The following is a 13,025-nucleotide window of genomic DNA, read 5'->3' as shown; positions in this document are numbered from 1 at the left end:
TCTGCTTATGACTTCATCTGCGAGAGGCCTGGACAGCAGAGTGTAATCTTAAAAAAATAAGGGAAAGAAAAAGGAAAAAAAAAAAAAAGAAAGAAAAGTGGCTGGATATGCATGAAACTAGGGTGGAGGAGCTTGGCTCAGGAGGCTGCCGATGTGAGGCTGCCTGTGAATTGGCACAGGCAAGGGAAGTTTGGAACAAGCACCAAGATACTCTTTCGTTGCAGCCTCCGCTGAGACTGGGGGAAAAAAGGGAAGAAAAAAAAAAGGGGGGGGGGGGAATTTCGATCCCTGTCGCTTTCCCCCATTTCAATCGGCTTCAGGAGCCGGGGTGGAGGGAGGTCTCCCCATTCTCTTCCCGGTTAACTGTTTAATTGGGGAACAATGTGCTTTTCTCACCCTTGCTCCTCTCCGGAGGGCCGGTGTCGGGCGAGCAGAGGAACCCGTCCCCGCCGTACGGGCTGCGGGGCTGGGGTATGAGGGGCCCCGAGGGCTCTCCGAGGGCTCCAGGAGGGGCAGCGAAGGGAAATTGGGGGATACTCGGAGAGTCCCGGAGGGCGGGGGGGATCGGGTCCGCGGGGGCAGCGCTGGGGGCTCTCCGGCGCCCAGAAGCTGCGGGAGCTTTGGAAATTGCAAGGAGGCTCTTGCAGAGCTTGTGAACCCTCCTCTCCCCAAGCCAGCGCCCCTCCTTCTGCAGTGCTGACGGTACAACGATATAATAATGATGGGTGGCTGAGGCTCGCATTTGAACTTGCAGGCGAGCTCCTTGTGCTCACGGCTCGGTCCAGACTCCGCAGACCGGAGGCAGGTGCTAGCCGGCAGGGAGCGAGGGGAGGCCGAGCGCCGGGAGAAGGGGAGACCCGGGAACCACCGTCCTCTTGAAGCACTAACGAGAGGATTTACTCTTTCATGCGGCTGCTGGGATCTCTGGACTAGCCCTAGCCACCACGCTGTAATTTTTTGCAGTCTCTGCAGTACGCTACCTTTTAAGGTAACTGTAAGTCTTTCAGTGTGCGTTGGGGTTTTTTGTGTATTTTTCTTTTTCCTCCTTTTTTTTTCCTTTCCTCTCCTCCCCCCTCCCCCCCCCTTTTTTTTTTTTGTTCCATAGGGTTACCGACAAACACCTAGCGTAAGATTTAAACCGGTTGTTTTACTGCCGGTACCTGTAAGGACAAAGAGTTGTACTGCAAACCTTAAGTGGGAGAGAATAGCGATGATTGGTGAATTTAAACAACCTGGGGTAAGTTCAGCGACACGCTGGGCGGAGGAAGGAGGGAGAGGAGAAGGGATGCTCGGGGACCCACCAAAATCCCCCAGTGCAAAGAGGAGAACAAAGAAAACTAGGAAATAAAAGACTTCAGGGTGGGAACCCTGACAGAAGTCTTTGGCTCTGGTTCGTGTGAGCGGCCGGGAAGATAGAGCTGCGCCTTGGTGTGCGGTGGGGCTCTGGAGGGAGGGAAGAGGGAAGGCTGCGGGTGTTTAATACACAAAGCGTCCGTGCAGTAGGATGAGACTTTTCCTCTGGCCACTGGCTTTTCCTGCGCTGGAATAAGCGTGTGCTCAGCTTCCTCCGCTCCTGCGTGTTCCTCCCACTCTCTTTCTGTTTTATCTTTATTATTTTTTCCCCTTCCCCCGGTGTTCCTGGAAAGCCGCTCAAAGGGCAGAGCGGGGTTGAGGTCCTTGGGCAGCATCTCTCCGAGACGGGAGAGCAAAAGGCGTCCTCTGAGCCACATTTTCGGTACTGGAAGGAGGGGGGCAGTGGGTGAGGAGAAGAACCACCGGGTCAGTGGAGCGAAACGCACCCCGGTTTTGTGTGCACCCACAGTCCCCTTCTCGGGGCGCGGGCACTGCCTCGGGACCTCGCCTTTGTTGTACGAAGTGAGAGCATCGTGGAGGGAAATTGAGGGAGTCCGAACGGCGGGAAAAGAGGGTGTGTGTGTGATGGGGGGTGGGGGGGGTGTCCCCGCTGGCACAGGCCCCACACAAAGGGGCGGCGGGGGTGGCCAGAGCCAGCCCTCATTGTCCCCTCGGCACGTTCTCCCCGGCTGCCCCTCTTTCCCCCGAGCACTCGGGATTAAGCCCCGATGGCTTTTCTTTTCATTTTATTCCCAGGCATGAGTGTTGAAACGTGTGGAAGAGTATTGGGTGGGTTTGGTTGTGTGGGGTTTGCCTTTTTTTTTTTTTTTTTTCTTCATTTTTCATTGAAAGAGGTCCGTTTCTTCCCCAGAGGAGTGAGCAAAACTTGGCGGGGAGCCCTGGCTATGGTAGCGGTGAAGGGCGGGCGAAGGGAGCGGCTCGCCTCTGGGGGTCTCCGACGGCCGCTGCTCAAGCTCGTCCAGGGTCCACCGGGAGAGGGTTCCCCAGGCGGGCGGAGTGATGGTGAAAAAGGCTGGCAGGAGGCGGCGGGACCGGGGTCCCGCCTCGGGCGCGGCCCCAGCCGCTCTCGAGGAGCGGCACAGGCCGGGCCCGGGGGCAGCGGCACTGGGGCGCCCCCTGGCGGATAACTGCAGGGTCTTTCTTTCTGTACGCGCTCATTTCCCGCCAGAGGGCTCCGGTTTCCCTCTCCTTCAAGGGCAGGGGAAAGAAAATAATCGTAAATAAATTAATGTATTAATCATATATTTCAGTTAATGGTCGTCACCGCTGCGTTTCGGGCTGTTTTTCACGCTGCCCGGATCGCAGCCGGAGCCGACAGTCGCTGTGGTGGTGACGGGTGGGGGGATTTCCTGCAGCTGGATGGGCTCCCTTAGCGCTCCGAGCGTGAGACGGGACATCGGTGGGGAAGGCGGCTCTGCTGCCGGGGAGGGGTCAGGACACTCGCTGCTTGCCGAGCTCGAAGTGCCGACGCCGGACAAGGAAACAAACACTTGTCCAACTGACAGACTGGTCCTGGTGCTGAGCCCAGCAATGGAGAGGCAGAGTTGCAGAAACCATGAGCTGCATCTCTGTATCTTTTCCCACCCTGTACTGGGCACTGGTGAGACCACATCTCAAATCCTGTGTTAAGTTCTGGGCACCTCACTGCAAGAGACATTGAGGTGCTGGAGCAGGTCAAGAGAAGGGCAACGGAGCTGGTGAAGGGCCTGGAGCACAAGTGTGATGGGGAATGGAATGGCTGAGTAACCGGGGGGGGGGGATTAGTCTGGAGAAGAGAAGGCTCAGAGGGGACCTTGCCGCTCTCCACAACTGCCTGAAAGGAGCGTGGAGACAGAAGGTGGCTGATCTCTGCTCCAAGAACAAGTGACAGGATAAGAGAAAACGGCCTCAAGCTGCACCAGGGGAGGTTTAGATTGGGTATTAGGAACAATTTCTTCCCCAAAAAGGTGGTCAGGCACTGGAACAGGCTGCCCAGGGCAGTGGTGGAATCACCCTCTCTGGAAGTGTTCAAACACTGTGTACATGAGGCCCTTAGTGACATGGCTTAGTGGTGGGCTTGGGAGTGCTGGGGTAACGGTTGGGCTTGATCTTAAAGGTCTTTAGCTCTGTGGTTGGTTGTGTGATTCTATGATTTTATGCACTGGTAGAATGAAAAATGGGAAGGATTTCTTGCACCTTTGTCAGTCTCAAACCCTTGCTAAACTGGCGCCAACTTCACTGGAGCACTTTGAAGTCTTTGGCAGGAATGTGCTGTCAGTGTATGGGAATGTGTTATGGATGTATGGAATGTGGGGGATCTTACTCTTCCTTATTATTGTAGATTCATGCTGCACTTAAAAGACATTGAATGTTGACTGGGTTAAACACAACTAAATGTAGCGGCAAGGACCTTAGGCTTTAAGACGCTGAGGGTCTTACGCACCCCTCACATCCCAATGTGAAGTAATATAATATATAACTGAAATCTGATATTAAATATTCTCAATTTTTAAAACAATAAGCTCTTAAATATATTACAAGAGAAAAAACTCCTAGAGGACTACTTTTCTTATGCCATTCAAGCGGTAAATAATTATACTCCTAGCTTTTAAAATGCATGCTTGCAATCAATGAAAACTTTCATAAAGGACGTTTCAGTTACTTTTATCTAAAACTTTTACCCATAGAAACAGAAACAATTTGGGGGCCTGGTGGAAGGTCAAGCTCATTAGCTTAAGTTCTGGAAAATGTGCTCTAGTGCTGATAAGAAAGAGCACTCTGCTGAAGCTGAATGGATTAAGCTGCTTATTTGTGTTAGAATACATCAGTTTTCATTGAGAAAATGTATTGTACAAACAACCGCCATACTTGCATGTGAGCAAAGGTGAGGCAGGTGCACCAGTTAATGAGGGATCTAAATCATGTTTTTACTGACAGCCTGTGGCACACGGGCAGGTCTAGGGCAGGTGCTCAAATTCATGAAGAAAATAAATGGGGAAACATCTCTTTTTATGCTACAGAAAGTACTACACATTTTCATAAAGAAGGAGCTTGGGACTTCATTCACTTGAGTGGAACAACAGAAATCCCAGGTCCCTTGGGATAGTGAAGGGCCTGGAGCCCAAGTCTGATGAGGAACAGCTGAGGGACCTGAGGGGGTTTAGTCTGGAGAAGAGAAGGCTCAGGGGGGACCTTATCACTCTCTGCAGCTGCCTGACAGGAGGATGGAGCCGGGAGGTGGCTGGTCTCTTCTCCCAGGGAACAAGTGACAGGGCAAGAGGAAACGGCCTCAAGCTGCACCAGGGGAGGTTTAGACTGGAGGTTAGGACAATTTCTTCTCCAAAAGGGTGCTCAGGCATTGGAACAGGCTGGCCAGGGCAGTGATGGAATCATTGTCCCTGGAAGTGCTCACACAGTCTGGAGATGAGGCCCTCAGTGACATGGTTTAATGTTGAACTTTCAGTGCTGGGGATATGGTTTGACTTGATGATCTTAAAGATCTTTTCCAACCCAATTAATTCTGTGATCTATGATTTCTTTTTCTCCTTGCTGCTTCTCACACATGCCTCTGGCTCCCTTCAAAATGTCAGTGCAAGGCAGAGGTGGGGCATCCAGAGGTCCATGGGTGTCCTGGGCAGCAGGTATGAAGGCAGAGCCTGGGTGCTGCTGGAATTTGCTCTGGGACCTCACTCCACCTGCTGCCTCTGACAACCAGTGTTTCCACCCTTTCTCTGTGAGGCCACCGGGAGGGCCCAGAGTCACTTCTGACACAAATTAGGACAGCCCTCGGAAGGATGTCTTCCGGCTGCAGCTTCTCAGCTGAGAAGCTTCTTCAGAGTGCGGAGTGCCAGAACATGCTGTGCTCTGGTCATTTCTCCTGTTGGCTTTCCTGTCTGTGCTGAGACTGGTGCTCAAGCACTGGAATTGTTCTCTCTGTGGCTGCCAGTGCTTGAGGAAGGGAGGATGAAGGTGCCCCTAGAGTCTTTTTGGAGGCTTTAGGAGGACATTTGTGAGTGATAATAGGCTAAGCAAACACCACCGATGAGCCGGACACAGGCTTATTCCACCAAGTGGCAGTGCCAAGGGCTAGTTAATAATAACATGGCAGAGACATGGTGAGATTGGTAAAGCTAATTAGGCAGCACTCACTGTGAGGTTGGTACATGCCAACAATTAACAGTCAGATGTATTGAAGGATAAAAGGCAAAGGAAAGTGCAGACTCTGTATGTTTGAGAAAGGGCAGCAGTGATGAAGGTTTCAGGCAGAGCTCGGAAGGTAGCAAGAGGTGTGTTGAGTCTGGGATTGGTCACTTTAGCTCAGTGTTTCACCGAGGAGCTGTGTAATTTACTGCTTTACTCATTAGTAGGAGCAGCAACCTTGGTTAACTTCTCTAGTGTCACTTCCTGTTAGGATTTCCTCACACCCCCCTTTTATTTTTTTATTTTAAATTCTTCAGTGTGAGCCTGACTTTCACTATATTGAGGCAGCAAGGCTCAATCCTTTTTATGTGTTTAAGGAACATGGGCCGGCTTTCACAGTACAGCTGCAGCACATGTATTAAATCGGTCTCAGTGTGACTTGAGAAGCTGCAGCTTTCAAAGGCAATGTCACCTCTGTAGAAGTAGCTAATTTCTCATTGTCCCAACTTCTGAGAAGCTGGGAATAGTTTTGGAATGGTAGTTCTTAATCCATTTCACACCAGGACAATTCATTCTGTCTTAACCTGGAGTTTAAAGCAGAGAGACACGATGTACTCCCATTTGGTTGAGTTAAAATAGCATTGGTGTGAGATCAAGCTTACACTGTAAACTAAACACGAGCTGGAGTTTCATCAGAACTTATTGTTCATGTGAGTTTTTGGTGCGGTAAGGGAAGGTAGCAGTGTCTGCAAAAATAGAAGTCCTGCTCCCTCCCCACAGGGGCAACCTATGCTGCTAGTTCTTAAAGATTTGAAGTTTGTCAAGAACTTGACATCTTTTTGATTAAATTATGCTGTGCTCAGGGTTACATCCAGTATAAAAATGCAGTGCAATTCCTGTAGATTGGTCTGCCTGTAGTAGCTCCTAGTAAAATGGATCAGTCTAGTTGGAAACCAGCCAGCAGAAAACACAAGTTCAGTCATATTGAGATACTTTTTTTAACAGAAGGTGGAAATTAAACACTCACTCAAGTCTTGCAGTCTTGAGTTGGCATGATTTTCTTACTGTGTCCATAATATTATGGTTTTTTCTTACTCTAGGTGTAGTGACACCAAAGGGTGTGTGGGGGGGAAATGATACGTTTAGAAGGATTTTGGCTAATTACGACGGATTTAGGGGCAGTATGGCAGGCATCCAGCAGAGGCTTTTGCCAACTGTAGAGGGTGGGAATGGGAAATACAAATCCATTTTAGATCAGGGTTTTTTCTCAGGAGGCTACAAGGAAGCAGTCAGCCACAGCCCCTGCCAGCAAAAGGGGAGGAAGCAGGAGCAGTCACATCTGCCTGCAAATGTGAGCAGCACCGAATGGGCACTGTGATGCTAGTTGCGAGCAGCAGCTTCTGCCTTGCCAGCGGCTCTTGAGGGGGATTGCTGGTACCAGAGCTCTGTTTTCACACAGTCATAGAATCACAAGCTGGTTTGGGTTGGAAGGGACCTTAAAGCTCATCCAGTTCCAACCCCCTGCCACGGGCAGGGACACCTTCCACTAGACCAGGTTGCTCCAAGCCCCATCCAGCCTCACCTTGAACACTGCCAGGGATCGAGCAGCCACAGCTTCTCTGGGCAACCTCTGCCAGGGCCTCACCATCCTCACAGGGAAGAACTTCTGCCGAAGAGCTCATCTCAATCTCCTCTCTGTTTAGTTAAAACCATTCCCCCTTGTTCTGTCCCTACAGCCCCTTGTATAAAAGCCCTTCTCCAGTATCTTTTTAGATACTGGAAGACTGTTAAAAGGTCACCCCTAAGCATTCTCTTCTCCAGGCTGAACGAGTCCCCTCTCTGGAGCTAGACTGACCTGGGGTGCTGAGCAGGGTACCACCATTGTGATCTGCACACTGTTGTTTGGAGGTGGTGGCAAGGGTAGTTGCACATTTAATTCTGGCAGCTGTAGTGGAATAGCACTCAGAAACTGTTTGTGAGATTTCACCAAGGACCTGGGGTGTAAAAACTCTCACGCCTTGAGAACTGCATGGGAACTGTTGCTCGTGTTTCCTAAGGGCAGAAAATCAGACCTTTGTCCCAGCATTTTTCATTGCTTGAGTAAGCACCTTGGGGTAGAGGAGATTTAGAAAAATGAAAGGTTGAGAGATGCCGTTCTGAGAGTCAGGTGGGGATTTTTGACAGGTGTCTTATGCTAAGCTCCGTGATCAAAGTGTGCCATTTTTCCTTTTTGAGCTATCCAGGCTCTTGGTGCAGCAAGCATAATTCCTGCACTATTCAGTAAAAGGCTAAGTAGCCATTACAACCATGAATGCTCTCTCCTGTGGCCATGGTTGAATTCAGCAGTCACAGGATATCTTGGAAATTGCCCTTCTGCAGTTGTAGTTATATTTTCATATTTCATTGTGGCTGTAAGTATTATGCTCAGTGACTCGAAGCTGAAGATGTGAGGGTCCCTTGAATTGCATTCGTAATGCAGTCGCCAACATGATGTTGGAGGATCAGAGCTCTGTGCCTGTGAACAAAGAGGATGGGATATGAGATGTTCCCTGTATTCTGGACATGTAGTGTAAGGCAGAAGCTCACTTCTAGTCCACTCAAGGCCACTTCTTTGGACTTGATGATTTTAAACCTCTTTTCCAACCTAGTTGATTCTATGATTCTAGAGCTCTCAGCTGGTTCTGCTCACAGTAGCAGAGTTTGTCTTCTGCCAAATGTGGAAGCAGTTACATCACCTCTTGTCATGGCTTTATTGCAATGAGCTTCTGAGGGCAATAGGACTCCAATTGGCATGTGCGAACTATGCAGGTACTCCTGGTCAGGGCCAGTGCAGTGGTCTCAATACCCAGCCAGCCCTGTTTAGGTGCAGCATGCCCATCTTTCAGGGAAATTGTAATCCTTTTTTCTTTTTCTATGACTCCTTGTTTCTAATCCCAAAAGCCAAGTTTGGCTTCTGAAGGAGGAGAGAGATCAAGCGTATGGGTAAACATGAAAATCTAAACTTATAAACAGTTTGTTCTAGATCTTTGTTTAGCTGTGGACGTAGCCAGTGTGTGACGCATGGAAACCACATGTGGGCAGAGTATCTCAAAGGAAGGTCTGGAGCCACCCTGCTTTCAGAGGAGCCAGAGCAGAGCACTGTCTGGCCGGCAGGACCAGCATTTACTGCCTTTGAAGGGAGTAGGCTGTTGGTCTTCTTTTTGTGCTCTCTTCAGGGTGCTTGTGTTACTGAAGGACCTAATTGGCTGTGGATTTGGTCCTTGAGGCTTAAACCAGTTTCAGGATACAAGGGCTGCCTGAAGGCCCTTCTAGTCTGTGCACATGCGTAGTCTCAGCACGAACTCTCTTTTTCTTTTTTTAAAAATGTTGTGTAATAATGAGGATTATTTGTATAAGCAATCACGTGACTGCATTTCAGAACCGGTCCTTTGCATTAAAAAGACTTCAATGTCTGCAGCTCTTATCTTATGCTACTTCCTCACTTGTAACAACCTTCTTCAAGGCATATATAATATACCAGGGCATGGTATAGATTTTCACAGTTAAAAAATAAACACTTTAGTTTTCTCCATGGGCAGCTTGGCCTGTGTAAATGTAGAAAGAGAGAAAAACTCTGGCTGGCTGGTGTTGAGGGCATGTGTTAGAGTGTTCAGAAAAAGTTTTAGGCAGATGTGGCTCAAACTGAATGAAGTCAAAGACGTCTTCGTTCTTGTTTGGGACTTGGTCATAATAAGTGCAAATTCCACTAAGTTAGTATTGCAAAATAAGTGATATCACATTATATACTCAGCTCTATTGAATGCTGAAGGAGAACTGGGGTGTCTGGCAACGTGCAGTCTGCTCTACAGAAAGCAGCTGTATTCTTCCCTCCACGCCCTGGGAATAGGTTGCAGCATATGTTTCCCAGTGCAACTGGCCAGCTCTGGCTATCCATGTATAGCAAATGAAAAGCTCTTGGGTTTTCTGCCCTTTAGGGTGGGAATTTTTAACATGATGCTGTTATGTTAGAGATTGCCTCATTGGAAAGGCTTGGTTTGAGATGTTTTGCATCTTTTCTGAGCTGTTCAGCCATTACAGGATAAATGCCAATTCACACAGATTCATGTGAAGTTTGGACTGCAGTGTAAGCTGGGGAGAAAATTTTCCTGAGGTTGAACACGTCACCAGTAGTTTTCTAAAGATGTGTCTCTGTGTGTCTTGCTATCAGGTTCAGTACAGCTTGCTGAGGTTTTTGAAAGTATTAGTAATGTTCTAACCCTAAAGAATTATATGTAAGTACTTAAGAACTACAATGCTAAAAAATATATATGTGCAGTTTCATAGTTATAACAGACATCTATCTACTAAATGTCTGTTTTGCTGTTCCTTAATGCAGTTCAACTGCAATCTTTTGGACAGGGAAAAAGATACTGGTTCAGTTTAGTGGCCCATGTAAAGAAATTAAGTAGGTTATTTTAACAGCAATATCAGTTAACTCAAGATTTTGTGGTAAAGTTTCAATGGCAGTGCTTGACAGACTATTGCTGAAAGTCATTTTTTATGCTGACTAGATAATACATATGTGTAACTATGTGGAAGAGGGACTATTTGTAACCCCCTTACAGTAGTTGACATTTATAGGACTTGCAATGCTTTTGTTAGAGTACTGAAATTTTCAGGATATTTACAGATTCAACATATGTAACTAAGAAGTGGAATAAAAATGAAGATACACTGTTATGAACATGCAAGATATTGTTATGTGCATATGGTATACATGGAGAACTCTTCAGCTGTTAGAAGGTGGAGCCTGTAAAGGAAGTGAGAAGCAAATCCAAAGGGAACTGACATGGCTGAGTGTCACTCTGGATTAGATAATTTGAAACACATTATGAATTTGTATTTGACAGCACACATTGTCATTCTAACAAGTTTCTACTGTAAAATATTATATGGAGAAATCTTGATAGCATGAAGTTTTCTGGCAACTTGCAGTGGGAAAGGTCATATTGTGGATGTTGACTCCCCATCAAAATTCATGAAAAGTTTGTCATGGGGAATCCCTTCTGACATGAACCAGGTTGTTAGCTCTTGACAAATGACAGGGTAATTTGTGTGATAGACATATAACTACCCAGAGGCTGAATCTAAACTGGTAACACCACATCAGGAAAAAGTAACCAGATTGTACTCATACATTGCCACCACTTTATGGGAATAAACAGTGACCAAAATTGAAGAAGATCAATATACTAAGAATTATTCTCTGTCCCAATGAACTCTTTTTTTAAGAAGATGAATGCTTTTAATATCAGTGACAAATACTGAGGTACTGAGTTTCAACACTTGGTAAGGGCACAGTACAATATTAACTATGTTTTTCTTCTTTATTTGTAGGTCAAGATGTTGTTAAGTATAAAAACTATCTTACGGATGTACTTTGCTTTAGTTATAATATGTATGCTACCTAAAGGTAAGTCTGTTATACATAGATCCATTTATTCAAATCTCTTTTAGTGGTCTAATCAGTAGGATATTTTCCAGGATGCGGCAAATAGCCAAAACGCAGGAGATTCAGTTTCTGGTCTTTCCTCTGCCACTCTTTTTTGCTGCACTGTGTAACTGACTTTGTTTCTGTATTCTCTTCTTTTCCATACTAATATATTTGGAAAACTCTTGGTCTGTGGGCATGTTTTTGACAAGGTTTTACATAACTGTCTGGTGTCTCCTGAAGGTTTTTAAGTGTTGTTGCTACAATTCAAGTAAAAATAAAGTGCCATAGGATTACATTGTGTAAAGCAAAACAGATTGCTTTCTCCAAATATTCAAGAATGCATTTTAATCCTTTTACTTGTGTTTCCAAAATGTGGGACCTGTTGGCCAAGCTGCCTCATGCCTTCGGTTTCCATCATTCACCAAGGATCTCCTTGGACTAGATGAGGTGAGGGGTGGTGGGAGGGCAAAATTTAGTGGGGGCAAACACCTTCCATGGGAGCTTCAGCTTGGTGCCACAGAGGGGACAGTGCCAGCAGCACTGGAGCAGAGCAGGTTCCTGGAAGAGACCTAGCAAGTGGTGAATGAAATGAGGGAGCTTCTGGGCTACAGGAATACAGCTTTTGCCTACCTCCCAGGCAGATCCCAATGTGTATGCTCATGTATGTCATGCCACAGCAGCCTTTTGGGTCTATAGGTCACAACTTGCATCCTCTCTGTGTTCAGGGTGAAACCAGTTGCCCCAGTTTCTGCTTTGCTCTGTGATCTGTCAAGGAGCAACTGGGGACATGTCTCTGGAACAGGCTGTCTGGCTGCCAGCCCCGTGTTGGGGTCTGCCACGAGCTAACCTGGTGGAAGGTCCCTTGGCTGCTGAGGTCTGTAGCAAGGATATGTTAAGGCAGCTTCTGGCCTTCTGTTTGGGTGGAAAGGAAGAGTCTTTACTACTTCTTTTGACAGTTACATGCTAAAACTAAAGTATGTATTCATGTGTGGTTGCTATGGCTATTTGAAAGTTTGAGTCAAACCTTTAGTAAAGAAGAGATCCTCACAGCAGCTGAGGCTCACAAAATTGGGAAAATAGCTTTCCCAAACCTCAATGCAAGATTTTTCTTGATTTCTCACCCGTCCCCTTCTTCTTTTTTTTTTTTCTTTTTCCCCAGAAACTCCTCAAACTGACTTTAGCCTTTGGGAAAATCAAACGCTCTAATTTCCATCCCCGCCCCCCCCCCTTTCAACACAGTTACCAACAAAGTCTAGGTCATCCTGTAAGATGAATTAAAACACTGCTGTGCTTAGTTGAGCCAACTGAAAAGAAGTGTGTTGTTTTTTTCTTTGCTTTTTCCAGCATCAGTTTGGGAGCACCATCCATTACTGTTTCCTACCATCACCTCTTCCTTAGAATAAGTAAGGCAAAGGATTCTGACAAGAAATTTAAACCTAACGTTTCTCTTAGGACCTATTGAAAGTCTCTTCATGTTTACTTAGGGCATAGTTTCATGGTCTGTCTAATAGCACATGCATTTCAGCACTAGATGGGATAGTCCTGCCCCTTTTCCATCCCCTGGTGCTAGTTTTCACGCTTTTCTTTGTGCTGACACTAGCAATTATGTGGGTATATGGCTAGCTGAAACAGGTAAGCAACTTGTCTGAAAGAGCATATGGGATTTCTTGAAGGTTATTTTTCCACTGAATCAGACCTTTGACTCAATGCCTTGCGCAAATGCTAGTTCTGGCAGAATTCAGGGACTGGATCACTGGAAGTGGAGTGGGATGGATCCTTGGAGTGCTAGAAAATGGGATGGCACCTTTATATGTCCCCTGACTTACTCCACCATTTATCACCTCTTAAATGGCTTTTGTAGTCTCCAGTGTAGAATCTTTAGTCCTAAAGTAAGTTTCATATGAGCATGCTCGTGAAAGCTTCTCAGGAGTATAGATCAGGTTCTGACTGGTCCTTATTTGCCTGAATCTTTTGGAATACATTCAGAAGACCCTTATGTTTCTAGAGTACACTGTGAGCTTTGAAGTTAAGGAGCATACTTTTGCTATGCGGAGTCTTA

The 13,025-nt window shown here is 46.8% G+C and overlaps 1 protein-coding gene across 4 annotated transcripts in view; it reads left to right on the top strand.

Moving 5' to 3' along the window:
- Nucleotides 1-578: 578 nt before the first annotated feature.
- The window catches only part of VCAN (versican), a 105,696-nt gene continuing 93,249 nt past the window's right edge, over nt 579-13,025 (top strand). For 2 of the 4 annotated variants that reach the window (XM_057426399.1, XM_057426398.1), the window contains exons 1-2: nt 1,196-1,237; nt 10,870-10,945. In XM_057426399.1, the coding sequence (XP_057282382.1) occupies nt 1,211-1,237; nt 10,870-10,945 (103 nt within the window). In that variant the 5' untranslated portion in view covers nt 1,196-1,210. Of the gene's footprint in view, nt 989-1,193; nt 1,238-10,869; nt 10,946-13,025 lie in introns of those variants that run through there. The other 2 variants (XM_057426397.1, XM_057426396.1) reach the window with 2 other exon arrangements.

This window comes from Pezoporus wallicus, unplaced genomic scaffold (genome assembly GCF_028554395.1).
Source record: "Pezoporus wallicus isolate ANWC-B61680 ecotype Strahan unplaced genomic scaffold, APGP_CSIRO_Pwel_v1 contig_4485, whole genome shotgun sequence".
Lineage (NCBI taxonomy): Eukaryota > Metazoa > Chordata > Aves > Psittaciformes > Psittacidae > Pezoporus > Pezoporus wallicus.
This window is presented reverse-complemented; position numbering and strand designations above follow the sequence as displayed.